This window comes from Podarcis tiliguerta (assembly GCF_965153285.1).
Source record: "Podarcis tiliguerta genome assembly, chromosome: 4".
Lineage (NCBI taxonomy): Eukaryota > Metazoa > Chordata > Lepidosauria > Squamata > Lacertidae > Podarcis > Podarcis tiliguerta.
The window spans coordinates 53,899,042-53,916,423 of record NC_139537.1 but is presented as its reverse complement, the minus strand read 5'-3'; the positions used below and the strand labels follow the sequence as shown (position 1 = coordinate 53,916,423).

Sequence of the window (17,382 nt, the reverse complement as noted above, 5' to 3'; positions counted from 1 at the left end):
TCCCCCTGCCCCATAAGGAAGTAAAGGGTTACATTCCATTGAGTGGGCAATAGAAAAATTTCAATTCATTTCAGTGATATCAGCGAAGTTGAAGCTAAGCCAGTTGAAGCTAAGCCAAGTCACTTGGAAAATGCAACCAGCCACGTCCAAGAGCTCAAATTGCAGGAGGGAAAGGTTGCAGACCATTAGTGAAATCCATAAACCTTAGCTCCCCTAAGGGTAACAAAATAATGCCCACTTACAACACCATTCCAAAAACAGGGGTTAAGGGCAGTGGTGTTCTTAGGGGTGACCCAGGGGGAACTAGGCCCTGAGCTGTTTGCACTGTTTTAGATCTCCTGCGGCTTTTCTTTTCTAAAAAAAAAACTTTTAAAAAAACTTTACTTACAGGGCTGCTGGGAATGCAGCAAAAGCATATCACCAATGAGACCTGAGTCATCTACCACCATCATTTTCTCATAGATCTAAAATTGCATCTCTACATATACATTAGGATATGTACATAATGCAAATGTGCATCATGAACCTGCATTCAGAATCTTTTAAATACCTAGCAATTTGCCTCCTTAGAGGGGTATTGCCAAAGGTACAAGAGCTGTCCCATACAGGTGCTGCTTATGATTTGGTACCTAAGAGAGAGGGATAAAATATAACCCCAAATCCCACAGGAATCACCTGCAGGGAAATTACCTATCACACACAAATTCACAAAGGTGCCCTTTTAAAATGTGTTGGGGAGAGGGTGATTATTGGGTTGTTTTTGTTTTTATTATGCATTTTGCTGTTTCAGATTGTGATTTTATGTTGTGAACCACCCTGAGACTTGTGTGTATACGGCAATGTACAAATGTAATAAATAAAAATAATAATAAAATAATAAAGTGTTCTAAGATTACTGGAAACATGTGTTGTGTGATTCCAACAGGCTAAACCCCTGGCATCACTATAATGAGAGGAGATCTAAACAAATGATTTGCATTCTTATTACTGTAGATAGAAAATTAATGAACCCTCTCAGCCACTGAGCCTGAACCTGCAGGAACTGAAAATTGGGGCGGAAGGGGGGGGGGAGAGAGTCTTGTCCTCACAAAGGCCAGCTCAGCTCCAGAGACTTTCCTGCTCAACCCAGCGCTCACAGGGCTGGGGTTTGCATGCATACCTGTGCCCCTCCCCTCTTTTAGCCTTTGGGTGTTCAACTGAGGGCTACATTTAGGCAAATATCTGAACAGAAGGAAGTTCCCATTGAAAGGTCAATGAGACCTGCCAGAGGCTACCATGTTCTCACAAGAAAAGAGCTAACCATGATTTCTGTTCTCCACAGCGGAATGCCGATGTCACGTTGATCCCAAAGCAAGAGTTAACTGTGGACCTCCTGGAATCACTCCCCAGCAATGCCGGGATGCTGGGTGCTGCTTCAGTTCTGAAGTTGCAGGAGTGCCCTGGTGCTTTGCTCCAAGCCCCCCAAAATGTAATGTATTTTTCTGAAGTATACCTGGCTTTTCTGAGATACTAAAAATGATACACAGGTCAGAGGAATGGAATTCTGCTATCAGGCATTCAGTTAGTCTTGTCTTATAGGCAAACATAGAAACTGTCCAAGGAAATATGAAAAACCACTGTTTCTTAGTCACTGGAACCCTGCCTGATGTTAGACTTCATGCCAGAGCCTGAGAGAAAGTAGATAGATAGAAAGAAAGATAGATGATGATAGATGATAGATAGATGATAGATAGATAGATGATAGATGATAGATAGATGATAGATAGATATAGATAGATAGATAGATAGATAGATAGATAGATGATAGGTAGCTAGGTAGGTAGATAGCAAGCACACCATTTTTGTTTACAATGAACCTTTAGGTATGAAGGATTAATAAAATACCTAAGCTGTGTACAGTACACCAGATAGCCTATTCCCACAGCTGTTTAAGGATAATGTGGTTATATAAGTACAAGCAGATGATGGGCTGCTCCCAATCAAGTCATACTAAGAGAAGACCTTTTTGGAATCAATGGTTTTACTCTGAGTATGATTTAATCAGATACAATCCAATACTATTCAATTTGTCCACAGGGATTATGTTTCTTTCCTCAGCCTTTGTTATGCTTTGCTAGAAATGTGAGTTGATTAGTGGATTAGTATCTAAGCTCATCCTAGTTTGTGCACGAATTGGTTCAGGCATGTAAGATGAAACTAATGACAGCCCACATAGAGGAAATAATCACAAAATACAGGTAGGTAGCCATGTTGGTCTGACACAGTTGAAATTATATATATATATATATATATATATATATATATATATATATAAAATAAATTGTCTAGTAGCACCTTACATATATATAATCACAAAATAGTTCATGTATCTTGAGCTCAAATAAAACAGAAAAGCAAGGGCAAAAGCAGCATCAGCTAGACAAAGACTACGAGCAACACTGTGACCTTGATCCACTAATCTTCAGGTAACTATTCAAAACAGATAAAAAGGTATGTCCTTCAGAGGTGAAAGTCAGGAAGAATTGTGGATACCCAGGAATCTCTGCTGCTGAGTGTGAAGAGAGAGGATGCTGTTTTGAGTCCCGTCCCCCCGCAGTTCCATGGTGTTTCTTCCATGTTGAGGTAGCAGAAGGTAATGTAACAAACATATTTCCCCCCTTTGCACAAATGGAACAAAATTTTGTACTGAGGCACGTGCTACTACTTGTATTTAGTTGCACATTATATCTTCAAGAGACTATACTACCAGTCAATAGTAAATGCCTTTCAGCGTGAGCATGCAAGCAATCTGTAGCACAGGACAAGTGCAAATGGAAAGAAATCTGATGCGAAAAGCTTTAGAATAACTGCATACACCCTCCCCAAATTTGGTTACTATCCCTCATGCAAGTCCATTAGTATGAGCAGGGAGGGCAGTAATTCTAGTCCTGGGGTGAGGATAGGGACAGTCTTGTTGGTCCCACCCATTGTTGCTTACGGACGGCTTATCCCTGCAGCCTTCCATGCATTTGGGCTGGATGTCTTCAGCAGGGAGCCTTTGTACTTGTACAGCAATTTTAAATGATCTAGAACCCTGATCCTCTAAGATTCTACACCACACAGGAAGCCCACGCAAGTCAAGCAGGCTGTCTGCTGCAAAGGGTCAGCCCAAACACATGGAGGGGTGCAGCAATAGACCAGCAGGAATGTGACGGGTGTGGTCAGGCAGAGTGCCCCTGCTTCCTCTCTTACATGAGGGGAGCAAATGATTAGGCCCATGGTCCATATAAGCATGCGTAACTGAGTACAACATATTTTTTTTGGGGGGGGGCAGAATATTAAAGACAGCTACTGGGGACATTACTCCTGCTGTCACTTGATTTGATGGAGGTGGACAAGGAAGAGAAAAACTGCCCCAGTTCTTATACTTTTTCTTTTTATTGCCTTTTCAGAATGTTAAAACGAAGCTTCAGAAACGGACATTTGAACAAGGAGCATCTCTGCCAATGGAACAATTCAAAAAGGAAAACATGTCATCATGCACATTGTGCTCTTCTAATTCTGACTTCCACGACACTTTGCTTTGCCTTTGCATTCCCACAATAACACAATTAATCACATATTTTGTCTCCCACCGCTCACAATATTAGTGCTTGGCATCTTTTCAAAGCAATAAAAGGTTATAAGAAACTTGAATTATTGATTTTGTGGGACTTTTTTCTGTATATATAAATGCAGCCAACATCTGCCTCTTTTTTAAGCATCAGGCTGCTTGAAGCATCACTTTATTTCTGGAATCATAGCACTGCAGAGTTGAAGGGAACTCTGATGGTCATCTAGCCCATCCCCCTCTGTAGCTGGAATACAAGGGTTCTGCATACAACAGGGAAGTTTGCTACTTACTGGTCTTTATCATTTTCAATGCACTCGGCATATGTGTGAGTCAATTGCTCCATGCTGGGTATTAATTGGCTAAGTACTCCCCTTGCAATAGAAGCTGCTTTTTCACATTTGGGAGGAAAAAAATAAATAAGAAACACTTAGTTATAATCAGACAAGAGGACATGTTCATATTCCCATTGTCCTGAGGCCCAGAAAGAGTACATCTCCATTACAGAGTTTCAAACTTGTCTGAAATAGAATCCACTGATATTGCTTCCTCACCCCCCTCCTTACTTTACATGAACCATACCTTCTATGAAACCAAACCATTACCACAAAAACAGAGTGAACCACGAAACAGTAATAGGGGGCGGGGGGAATATTCAGTGACATATCAAAGTAGATGGATGAATTATAGACTGTCAAGTACCATATTGGGTTCTTGATTAGTTATGTCTGTGGCCCTTTTTCTAAGAGAGGTGGGTAGGATTTGTTCCATATAGATGAGGTCTTGAGGTTTGTATTATGGCTGCTTCTATATTTGGGTTTAATGTTCACTGTTATTTCTTATTTATGTTATGTAGATCACCCTGAGGCACTTTGACATGCAAAGCACCTAATAAATATAATAAATAAATACATGCATGCATTCTGTTACTTGTAGTAACTAGAGAAAAAATTCTAGACTTTAAAAAAATGCCCAGTCTAAAATATAAACCTTGGCCCAAGAGCATCAAAAGCCTTCTCAAGTAGGTATTAAAGCACGGATGTTGTAGAGCTACTTCCTTTTAAAACTAGCTGAAATGTGGGGGGTGGCTAGGCCAATGCATCTGCTAAAGTCGTGTTCTTCCTTGCATGAGGAAGTTGCAGGTAAAGAAAGCAGTGGTCAGTTAAGTCATTTAGGTAAGAAATGTCCTTGTAACCACAGAACAGGTGGATTTTTGACACAGAAGGTTACGAAATCAATGGAAAGGTTGCCACAGAAGTCTCTTTGCTTGCATTGCTTCCCCAGTTCAACATCCGGTTCTTGCCTTTTGGGATTGGAAGCAGTTGGGATTGGTCCAACTATTTATAGCTGGTTCAACTGCTGTTTGTCATTGAGCTGCTCAACAACTCATTCAGGTAGGGTAAGTCAAGTGGATCTAGGGATTGCGGGGAGCAAGGGATTTGGTTTGATTTTCATTTTAATGCAAGTTTTACCAATTTACCACCCCTCAAACAATACAGAAACTGAAATGTGCCTTTCCTTTTAAATTCCTATGAATATTGTGGAATGGATCCTCTACCAAAAGAAGGTGTACAGAATATACACAAAAGGGGCATAAAGATGCAAATATTGGTAAAAATAGCAAACTAAAATGCAGGGTTAGGGAATATTGTCTGCAAAAATGTGTATGCGAGGCATACCCCCCAAAAAAGTCTGTTAGGAGAAATGCTAATGAATTTTCACACAAACTTAAATAAAATATTCAAAGCTGATACTGCAGTACAGCAAACTGAATCTGAAATTGTAAACATGAGAAATTGAGAGACATTGAAATTGACTCATTTATCCATCTTTAACTGATGTGTGTGCGTATACATATGCACATGAATGTTGTTGCAATATTTTAATTTCCATGAGCCAGTTTTGCAGTGAACTTTGGTCTGCAGAAAGAGCCTCCTAGAGCCAGGTTATTCAGATCTCAACTGTCTTGAATCAAGCAGGGAGCTTTCTAAATATGTCACACTTGCTTTGATATCTGTGCAGATAAGATTCAGCCACTTACATTTTTGTGCCTGTTGATAAATTTTAATATCACAGTTGATCTTCCCTTTCAGAAACATTTATATTGGATTTCTACCTGTTTCCTTATCCTTCTACCTGTTTTCCCTGCAATGTCAGAGATAATAGTTTGTTTTAGAGGATTGATGCCATGATAACAGCTACAGAATGCATGTGAAGTGCTTTGGACGCTAGAAAGTGTTATAATATAAATGTTAAGTGTCACCTATTCTGAACTCATGATTTACCATCCCAGCCTGAAAGCCTCTATTTGTTATGTCTTTCTCCATTGAAAAGGAAGTATATTAAAACTCTACTGGGTCACAACTTTCATCTGGAATCTTTCAACAGGTTTGAAGATTTGGTGAGCATTTCAGATAGAAATGAACTTCAAGTGGTTCTGGGTCCTGGCCATTGTCCTGGTCTTAGGATTCGCCAGTTTCGCAGATGCCAGGGGTGGCCGTGGTGGTAGAGGTGGCCGAGGAGGCCGTGGGGGCAAAGGACAAAAACGTAAGTCACCAATTTAAATTACTTTCACTTTTTATAAAACTATTTAATAGCTGATACTAGTTTATTCTACAGCTGTGACCCTGTACCTAGAAGGGGGGGGAGGGGGAACCATGCCATAAATTTGGAAAAACATGATTGGATGGCATATTTTTTTACAGTGTATAAAAAGCAGCAGTGGGAAGGGTCCAGCGTTTGGCTCCCTGGACAACCTAGTTACTGACCACTGATTTCAACTGCTTTCAAAGGCAGGTGGCCAAAAGGCAGGTGGCCTGAATTGTGTTGGTGGTTGATTCTGAGGGGATCCATTCTATTATCGTCTTTCAGCACAATCCAATGTCTACTTAAAAGTACAATCTCTTGATATCAATGGGTCATACCCTGCAAGTTCCTTTGGGCTACAGACTCTTCTAGATCAGCAAGTCAGATTGCTATCTCCCCCTTCCGCATCAGGTGATGTGATAATGATATCATCTGACACCATTAAGAATTCAGATGACCTTTTTTTTGCCCAATTTTTCTCAACCCATTGACCGGGGCTTCTGAAGATCTGACAATCAGCTGATGTCATCAGGAGGAGTGCAGGTGGATGTAGCTTCACCCACATAGGCTCAAATGGGAACACCTGGTGGGACTCATTGGCCCATGGACCAGGGGTTCCCCACCTCTGTATGGCTACTCATTTGCCCCTGTACAAAAGGTTGCAAGAGTCATGGCTGATAAGCCAAATGACCAGAGGAGGACTTTCAAACAGTCAGGGTTGGCTTTGCTATACAGAAAGATGGAGTGACTGGCTTCATGTAGGAAATAGATGAAGGCATGAACTGATATATGAATGTTCAACAAGACTAATAATAATAATAATAATAATAATAATAATAATAATAATAATAATACAACTTGCTGACCCTAGCCAGGTTCATGGTGGAGCACCTGAGGTCTGCTTCAGGAGGCAAAATGTAATGGTGTGATGTGGGAAAAAGTTAAGACCATGCCTGAGCATCTTGTTGGTCACCAAGCCAAATACCAACCACATATGGTGATCCATCAGAGATGTGGTAAACTTCCTGTTTGTGCCATATACTTGCAGATGTTGAGCACCTAGCAGGCCACAATACAATGCCTGGTGTACTCCATTCATCTTGATGGGTCACAACTTTCAGAGAGAGAAATAAGCCTTTGTATTTTCTGCCCATTTATTTGCTTAGCTCAGTGAGACCTTTTAGATATGTGACAACTTCCTAACATAACAACAATGACAAAAAAACTAGAGACAAGGCCAGAGAAAGCTTCCAGAACATATATAAAGAGGCTCATTTGGTTCAGGGAAGTTCTCTGTCTCTGCTGAGAGGCATCACACAGCTCCAAGTTCTTAAGATCTGAAGACATCCAGCTTCCTGCAGTCTTGAAAAATCACCCTTGGGAGTTCCTCTCCCATAGCTCTTGTGCAACCAATAGACTAAAGCTAATGGCACAGCTGAGGTTTCGCTGTGTGTGTAATTGACTTCACTCTTTGAAGGTAAAGGTTACCATTGAGCATATACTTACCATGTGTACCTACAAACAGCTTTCAGTAAAACAGAATACTGAGTTACATTTGTAATTTTGAAGGTCTTTGGTGAGCAGGCTGCATCCTATTTCTCTTTTGCTTGGAAATCTTCATGGCTAATGTTGACCTGAATAATTTAAACTATTGCTCAATGAATTTTGATTTCTCAACTTTTCTTATTGAATAGGCAACTGTAACGTCCCTCCTAGTCGGAGAAGAGACTGTGGATACCCTGGAATATCTAGAAGTACATGTTTAAAAAGAAACTGCTGTTTCAGCAATGCTATCAAGAATTCAAAATGGTGTTTCTACCGTGAGTAGCACATTTGAGTAAAATATTCTCATGTGTGGCCCACCCCCCACTATGATCAAACTTTTACCCCCTCCCATTCAGTTGCAACGGGGGGGGGGGGAATGCCAGGAGGATACCAGTGTGTGTGAATAATGTAAAGCTAATCAGAAATTTCGCAGTAGATACTTTTCTGAGGTTTTACCTTTCTCATCCCATCCACTATAAAAAGGCCATCTTGCATAGTTTTCTTAGAATATTCTCCACCATTTTTTGTGGAAACCACTACTATGTAAACACACCAGTATCCTTCTCACTCCTCCCATCAATGCTGTGGAATGATGATGTTCACCCTCCACGCCCAACCCCTGGTCCTGCCTGCTGCACACACAGATGCTCCCCAGGTGCCAAAAAAGGATGCAATGTCACTGTTTGGGTCTACATCCCTTAGTTGACAACCCAAGTAGGAAGCCATCCAGACAAGACCAAGGATAACCTCCAACTTATCCATAACCAATGAAATTCCTCCCAAGCCCTATTCAGCTTCCAGACAGTTGAAACAGGAATGTTCAACCTATAAAGCAGATTTCTCTTCTTTTCATTTCAGCAAATTAGAATGAAATGAAGTCACAGACCAGGAACCTCCAACAACGGCATCCCTCCAAGACAAAAACAGAAAACAAAATACTGGCATAGCTGTAGCTTTCAACATTTCCTCCTCTCTACCCCAATTTCCTGCTTCTTTCCTTGCCAGGGAGGTCAGTTCATATCTGTCTGCGCACAACAACTGCAAATCCTCTCCCCCAAAATCTATAAACGTAGTTAATTAGTCTCAACTTCATTTTGCCAACTTTGGTTATTACTCTTGAGAATGTAGAAATGCATTTTATTTCCCCGTTTGCATTATCTTTATGAAACCATTTTGTGCATATTAAAGCATTGTTAAAATGTGTTTCTCTTTTTGATGCTCTTGACATATTTTCACCTTTAAGCTCTTATCTCACAGCCATTCAAAGTGATACAAGTCTATTTTCCAAACAGGCTAGATATCTAGCATTTTTTTACAACAAGAATACAGTCTAGCGCTTGAGATTATTTATGGCCACACACATGGTGTTTAATAGCTCTCTATCCAACAGTGGACATCCATCCATCAACCTTTAACTCAAAGGGGAGGTGCACTGCAGAAAGGTGCCTGTGGGACAAATAGCTTCAGGTGACTTAAAGCTGTTGGGCCACATCAAAAGATGTGGAGAGGTAAAGGGGGCAGGGGGAGCTGTGGTGGACCTATGGGAAATCGTCCATTCCAAGTTATGACAATCATTCAGACTCGGAGCATCATCCAATCCATTCACTGTGAAATCCAAAGAGATCATCATATGGGACACAATTCCATCGTGCTTTCTCACGTGTGAGGGTGTCACCCCTTTGTCAGTGTGAGATTAAAATGGTTTGCATCAGCTACAGATCCAGTCCTTTATCCAGTATGGTACCTGCTCATCTCTCCCTGTGGCTAATGCAGCTTTGTGGGGATGATTTAATTTAAGAGCCCATTCCCCAAGATAGGACCATAGGATCTACAACAAAAAGTTGCAGGATATCCTCACCTTCTAACAGAAGCACTGTTGTTCAGGGTTCTAGCCAGCTATCCTCTCAAACCAGGACATACCACTGCCACCCTCCCCACCCCCCTCAGTTTTCTCTTTTTCTTTCCTGACTGACACCGAACTGTTGACTGACACTGAACTGTCTGCACTATGGCTATAGAGAACATTCTGGGGCTGTTAGGGCTATCTGTCTTAAAAGAAATGTACATTGAGTGGTTACTGTGCATAACAACTGACTGCTGTGCACATTAAGCAGGCCTCATGGAAAATATGCACATAATCCTTTCAGGAAGAGGTCAATATACCTAATCTCCCACAAGGTAATGTGCATATATCAACTTAATTTTCCCCATTCTCCTACTGTTATGAATATTCCGCAACAGGCTTTTAAAAAACAATCTTTGTAATTCTAGTGATTTCTGAACATGCTAATGACTCCTTCATTGTTTCCCAGTGGACCCTGTTTTAGTAACCATTTGCTGGGATTCTCACCTTACATTTCCTATTACATGGGGGGGGGGGATTAAGATGTGGAAATAGCCATTTGTAGCTCTGGATATTATCACAAAAATATACAACAAAAGAGTTTTGTTACATGTTAAAGAATACTACATCAAAGGCAGATTTGGAGTGGTGCAACTGGTTCCCTGGCACTAGGCGGCTAGCTGAGGGGGGGACTTCCTGCCTCCTTCCCAAAACATAGTAAGAGCTGGGCTTTGAGAAAGAGTCATGATGGCTCTGACAGGCCCTAGAGCATGGGTAGGCAAACTAAGGTGATCTACTCAGATCAACAAGCAAGAATAATTATCAACAGTAATATCACAGAGGATTTTATAATAAGAAAAGGATTAAGACAAGGGTGTCCACTATCCCCATTGATATTCATTTTGGTCACGGAAGTGCTGAACAATCAAATAAGAGAAGACCAAGAGATAAAAGGAATTACATTAGGTGAGAAAGCGTACAAACTGAAAGCCTTCGCAGATGACCTTATTATAATGACTGAAAACCCTGAAGAAAGTCTATTAATGTCAGATGGCTGTTGCGGTTGCTCGAGAGTAACCAGGCAGGACTCCAACCTGTGTTTTACAGGCTTTATTTTGGTGCAAACTATGTACAGTGAAGAGCCCCAGAGCTCATGTCTGGCTCAATCGCTAGCAGGATCCGGGAGTGGTCTTTCTTTGGACCTCCCCCAACATAAGAGTTTCGTTACCCCCAACCTTCTCCTTCCCTCTTTGCGCTTTAGGCTACTGTGCAGGATGGGCGATGGCAAGGGCGTGTTTCCCTCCTGTCCGCCTTGCCCAGGAGCAGTGTTAAGGCTCCCACCAGCATCCTCTGGTCCTTGCACCTCTTCCCCACTGGAGGTGGGCTTTCCTCCCCAGAAGAGGAACTGCTTTGCAAGATTTTCGGAGGCTGCCTGTAACACAACTGCCCTTCTGTCTCTTGCCTCTGAGCCGATGGCAGTTCCCTGACAATTAAGGACACTAGAAATAATCAAGAACTTCGGACAAGTAGTGGAATTTAGACTTAACAGTTCCAAAACAAAGCTTCTAGTTAAAAACCTCACAATACAAGACAGAGAAGATCTGGAAAAAACCCTCAAACCTGAAGATCTGCCAAAAAGTAAAATACTTTGGTATATGGTATATTAATCTTTTTCAAGACAATTACATCAAAATTTGGAGTGAAATTAAGAGGAATTTGGATATATGGAGTAGTTTAAACTTACCTTTTTGGGGAAAGATTTCAACCATAAAAATGAACATGTTACTGAAAATGCTCTTTTTATTCCAAACAATACCTGTGATAGGAGAGAAAGACAGCCTCAAAAAATGGTAAAGAGATATTTCCAGGTTTATCTGGCAAGGGAAAAGACCCTGAATCAAACACCAGTTTTTAATTGACATAAAAGAAAGAGGGAGGTTCTCATTGCCGGATCTAACATTATATTACGAGGCTGCCTGCCTAACCTGGATTAAGGAGTGGTGTACTTTACAGGACTCAAACCTACTAGATCTGGAAGGCTATGACAACCAGGATGGTTGGCATGTGTACCTAGGGTACGACAAAGTAAAGGTCCATACAAACCCACATCATAAGAAGGCCCCTTTACATGGTCTGGGCAAACTATAAAGAGCTCTTGGAACCCAAAGCACTGTGTTGGATTTCCCCCTGGAAGCACTTTTCTTAAAAAAGAAAAATATGAAAGAAAACTGGATGGCATACAAAATATTAGTTAAGGAGGAAGATAATCAATTGAAACTGAAAAATTTTGAGGAAATAAGAAAACACTTGTCAGATTGGCTCCTATACCATCAATTGAATGAGACATTTAAAGTAGACATAAGAAAAGGATTTGCAACAGAACCATCTAGACTAGAGAATGATCTGATTAATTCAAAAACTAAAATGCTTTCCGAAATGTACTGACTCCTCCTTGACTGGGAAGTCAGATAAACCTGGAAAGGAGGTAAAATCGATCATGATAAAATGGGCACAGGACTTTGGCCATATAATATCTTAATGAAGAATTGGAAAAACCTCTGGAGGACCAATATGAAATTTACCGCTTGTTACACATTGAGAGAAAACTTTCTGAAAATGCAGTACCAATGGTACATTACTCCCTTAAAACTATCCAAAATGTATAAGAATGTATCAAACAAATGTTGGAGATGCAGAGAAGCAGTGGGATTGATGCTGCACATGTGGTGAAGTTGCAGAAAAATTAAGGAATTTTGGGATGAACTATATGGAACTTTAAAAAAATGCTTAAGATTGTGTTTACAAAAAAACAAGAGGCCTTCCTTCTTGGGATACTGGGTTCCGATATCCCAAAAAGTGTAAGGGAATTATTCTTATATGCAACACTGGCCGTGAGAATTTTAATAGCATCAAATTGGAAAGGAGAAAAAGTACCATCAAAATTGGAGTGGCAACAAAAATTAATGGAGTTCACAGAACTGGCTAAGCTAACAGGAAGAATAAGAGACCATGCAGATTAAGGATTTTTTAATAAATGGGGTTTATTTAAAAGTTACATAAAAGATTGCAACAATATAAAATCTGTGGCAGCCTTTGAATAGCTTCTGTTATACACCGAACAGGTTTAAGAAAGTACAATATTTTGGCTAAGCAATTATCTAAAATAGACACAAACAGTGCCCTAGATAAATATACATTTAAAGCAAGATGGAGTTGGCGGGAAGTCAATGAAACTGGAAGAAGACTGTGATGAACTGTAATAATATTGGCAACTCTTTGATGTTTATTTGTTATGGATAATTTTGATTTTGTGTTATTTGTTTTAAGTTCAATAAAGTAATTTAAAAGCAAAATAAAAAAATATTGAATTTTTGAAATTATTGCCTTCAAAAATTAGCATATATGAGACCAGTGAATCTGCTAAAGTTGTGTTCCTCCTTGCATGAGAAAGTTGCAGGCTAAAAAAAAAGCAAGATTGCCAGATAAAAGAGGTTGCCAATTAAAATGTCCTAAGTCTCATTTACCTGTTGCTCAAGATAGGAAAATGCAACACATGGAAACAGCAGCTTCTTGTGACCACACAACGGTTGGATTTTTTTGACATAAAAGATATAAGAAATCAACTGAAATGTTGCTACAAAAGTCCGTTGACTTGCATTGTTTCCTGAACCCAACGTCCAGTTCTTGGCTTTTGGGTTTACTAACGGTTATTTCATTGGCCCAATTATTGATAGCTGTTTCACCTCAAGGGGCTGCAACAGGAAGGAGGAGGTCTTCTTGAACCATATAAATTAGCCTTGCCCTTCTGATTTTTGATATCCTGCTGTTTCTCATCGAGCTGTTCAGCAACTCATTCTGGTGGGGTAAGTCAAGTGGTTCTCGCGACTGGGAGGCAAGGGATTTGGTTTGATTTCCATTTTAATGCAACTCTACCCACTTCACAATACACAAACTAAAATGAGGCCATTGTTCAAAATTTCAACTTCTATGAATTTTGTGTTACCCTCTCCAACCAGAAGATGTACAGAAAGTGCACATAAGGGGCTTAGAAAGGAAGATAATTGTGAAAATAGCAGACCAAAATGCATTCTTAGGGAATATTGCCTGCAAAAATGTGTATGTGAGGCAAGTTGCATACAAAAAAGGGGGGATGTTAGGAGAAATTCTGATGAATCTTCATGCAAACTTATAAGGAAATTCAAAGCTCATGGCAAAATACAGCAAACTGAATCTGAGATTGTAAACATGAGAAATTGACAGACATTGAAATTGACAGGTTCATCCATCTCTAACTGGTGTGTGTGTACACATATGCACATGAATGTTGTTGAAATATTTTGATTTCCATGAGCCAGTTTTAAGTTGAACTTTGGTCTGCAGAAAGAGCCTGGTACAACCAGGTTTCCTCAGATCTCAACTGTCTTGAATCAAGCAAGGAGCTTCCTAAATATGTCACACTTATCTGTGCAGATAAGATACAACACTTAATTTTTGTACCTATTGATAAATTTTAATATTGCGGTTGATCTTCCCTTTCAGAAACATTTATCTTGGATTTCTACCTGTTTCCTTATCTTTCTACCTGTTTTCCCTGCAATGTCAGAGATAATAGTTTGCTTTAGAGGATTCATGCCATGATAACAGCTACAGAATGCATGCAAAGCACTTTGGACACTAGAAAGTGTTATAGAGATGTTAAGTGTCACCTATTCTGAACTCATGATTTGCCAACCCAGTCTGAAAACCTCCATTTGTTATGTATTTTTTCATTGAAAAGGAAGTAGATTAAACCTCTACTGGGTCACAATTTTGATCTGGAATCTTTCAACAGGTTTGAAGATTTGGAGAACATTTCAGAAAAAAAATGAACTTCAAGTTGCTCTGGCTCCTGGCCATTGTCCTGGTCTTAGGATTCGCCAGTTTCGCAAATGGCCAGGGAGGTGGCAAAGGACAAAGACGTAAGCCAGCAATTTAAATTATTTTCACTTTTTTTGAAAACTATTTAATAGCTGATACTAGTTTATTCTACAGCTGTGACCCTGTTCCTAGAAGTGGGGGAGGGAGAACTATGCCATAAATTTGGAAAAACATGATTGGATGGCATATTTTTTTACAGTGCATAAAAAGCAGGGTAGCAGCAGTGGGAAGGGTCCAGCGTTTGGCTCCCTGGACAACCTAGTTACTGACCACTGATTTCAAAGGCCTCGAAAGACAGGTGGCAAAAAGGGAGGTGGCCTGAATTGTGTTGGTGGATGATTCCGAGGGGATCCATACCATTACCGTCTTTCAGCACAATCCAATGCATGTCTACTTAAAAGTACAATTAGCTGATGTCAATGGGTCATACTCTGCAAGTTCATTTGGGCTACATACCCTTCTAGATCAGCAAGTCAGATTGTTATCTCCCCCCTCCTCATCAGGTGATGTGATAATGATAAAGAGAAGTGCAGGTGGGTGTAGCTTCACCCACATAGGCTCATGGTTCAAATGGGAACACAAGGTGGGACTCATTGGCCCATGGATCAGGGGTTCCCCACCTCTGTATGGCTACTCATTTGCCCCTGTACAAAAGGTTACAAGAGTCATGGTTGATAAGCCAAATGATCAGAGGACAACTTTGCCCCTGAATATATTTATTGTAGCATCAGCTTTTGTAATTCAGAAAAGCTGATGCTGCAATAAATGTATTAGTCTTTACACGTCACAGATCTATTTGTTGCTTTTCTGGTGACAAACTAAGCATTGGCTCCTCTTTGGAAGTTGTCAGTCATAGAATACAATCACATCCCTATAAGTGGGCTCTTCTTTCCCAATACGACCCCATGTAGATTGTTCTGCATTCTGGAGATTTCAGTGTGCCAGAAACAATGCAGAAGACCTCAGAAATTTAAAGTCTCAGGTGAATAGGAAGGCCTGAAAGAATATGAGAGGTTCTCTGTCTCTGCTCAGAACAATTCAGGCTCATTTGGTTCAGGGAGGTTCTCTGTCTCTGCTGAGAGGCATCACACAGCTCCAAGTTCTTAAGATATGAGGACCTCCAGCTTCCTGCTGTCTTGAAAAATCACCCTTGGGATTATCTCCCCTATGGCTCCTGGGCAACCAATAGACTAAAGCTAATGGCAGAGCTGAGGTTTCTCTCTCTGTGTAATTGACTTCACTCTTTGAAGGTAAAGGTTACCACTGAGCATACTTATTTTCCATGTGTACCTACAAACAGAACATAGTTTTACATTTGGAATTTTGAAGGACTTTGGTGATCAGGCTGCATCCTATTTCTCTTTTGCTTGGAAATCTTCATGGCTAATGTTGACCTGAATCTAAATTAAACTATTCCTCAATGAATTAAGAATTCTCAACTTTACTTATTGAATAGGCAACTGCAATGTACCTCCTAACCGGAGAGGTGAATGTGGATACTCTGGAATATCTAGATTGGACTGTTCAAGAAGAGGGTGCTGTTTCAACAATTCTATCAGGAACACGATATGGTGTTTCTTCCGTAAGTAGCACATTTGAGTCAAATATTCTCATGTGTGGCCCCTCCCCCACTTTGAAACATAAAATTTTTACTCTCTTCCATTCAGTGATGTTGCAATAGAAAATAAAATGCCAGGAGGAGACCAGGGTGTGTGAATGTAAAGCTAAGGAGAAATTTCACAGTAAATATTTTTCTGAGGTTTTTCCTTTCTCATTCCCCTCCACTATAAAAAGGCTATCTTGCATAGTTTTCTTAGAACATTCTCCACCATTTTTTGTGGAAACCACTACTATGTAAACACACCAGTATCCTTCTCACTCCTCCCATCAATGCTGTGGAATGATGATGTTCACCCTCCATTCCCAACCCCTGGTCCTGCCTGGTGGACACACAGATGCGCCCCAGGTGACAAAAAGGATGCAATGTCACTGTTTGCATCTACATCCCTTAGCAGGCAACCCAAGCAGGAAGCCATCCAGACAAGACCAAGGATAACCTCCAACTTATCCATAACCAATGAAATTCCTCCCAAGCCCTATTCAGCTTCCAGACAGTTGAAACAGGAATGTTCAACCTATAAAGCAGATTTCTCTTCTTTTCATTTCAGCAAATTAGAACGAAATGAAGTCACAGACCAGGAACGTCCGACAACGGCATCCCTCCAAGACAAAAACAGAAAACAAAATGCTAGCGTAGCTTTCTCTACCCCAATTTCCTGCTTCTTTCCTTGCCAGGGAGGTCAGTCTGCAAACAACAACTGCAGATCATCTTCCCCCAAAGCTATAAATGTAGCTTATTAGTCTCAGCTCCATAGTATTTTTTTGCCAACCTTGGCTATTTCTCTTGAGAATATAGAAATGCATTTTATTTCCCCATTTGCATTATCTTGCAAACTTGGCCCTCCAGATGTTTTGGGACTACAACTCCCATCATCCCTAGCTAATAGGACCAGTGGTCCGGGATGATGACCAAGACATCAGGAGCGCCTAGTTTGCCTATGTCTGCTATAAACATAGGTAATTAGTCTCAGCTCCATAGTATTTTTGCCAACCTTGGCTATTACTCTTGAGAATGTGGAAATGTATTTTCTTTCCCTCTGTTTGCATTATCTTTATGAAACTTTCTTGTGCATTCAGTATATTAAAGCATTGCAAAAAAAATGATGTGTTCTCTTTTTGATGTACTTGGGGGAAAAATTCCACCTTTAAGCTCTTATCTCACAGCCGTACAAAGTGACACAAGTCTATTTTCCAAGCAGGCTAGATATTACAAGAATACAGTCTAGAGCTTGAGATTATTTTTGGCCACACTCATAGAATCAGCTGGTGTTTAATAGCTCTC

General features: G+C 40.4%; 2 protein-coding genes across 10 annotated transcripts in view; both read left to right on the top strand.

Moving 5' to 3' along the window:
* The window catches only part of LOC310676780 (trefoil factor 3-like), a 4,056-nt gene extending 381 nt beyond the window's left edge, over positions 1-3,675 (top strand). Inside the window, exons 2-4 of the mRNA XM_083438909.1 lie at positions 1,322-1,468; positions 2,483-2,632; positions 3,432-3,675. Coding sequence (XP_083295035.1) covers positions 1,322-1,468; positions 2,483-2,632; positions 3,432-3,439 — 305 coding nt within the window. The 3' untranslated portion in view covers positions 3,440-3,675. The remainder of the gene's footprint in view (positions 1-1,321; positions 1,469-2,482; positions 2,633-3,431) is intronic.
* Positions 3,676-4,971: 1,296 nt separating this feature from the next.
* LOC310676781 (trefoil factor 3-like) overlaps positions 4,972-17,382 on the top strand; it is a 30,209-nt gene continuing 17,798 nt past the window's right edge. For 2 of the 9 annotated variants that reach the window (XR_014510734.1, XR_014510739.1), the window contains exons 1-3: positions 13,392-13,421; positions 14,395-14,521; positions 15,937-16,062. Coding sequence is in view for 2 of the 9 variants with exons in the window: in XM_083438910.1 (XP_083295036.1) it covers positions 6,010-6,136; positions 7,870-7,995; positions 16,649-16,656 (261 nt within the window). In the remaining 7 variants the exon portion in view is untranslated. Of the gene's footprint in view, positions 4,984-5,977; positions 6,137-7,869; positions 7,996-13,390; positions 13,427-14,394; positions 14,522-15,936; positions 16,063-16,648; positions 16,935-17,382 lie in introns of those variants that run through there. The other 7 variants (XR_014510733.1, XR_014510738.1, XM_083438910.1 and 4 more) reach the window with 6 other exon arrangements.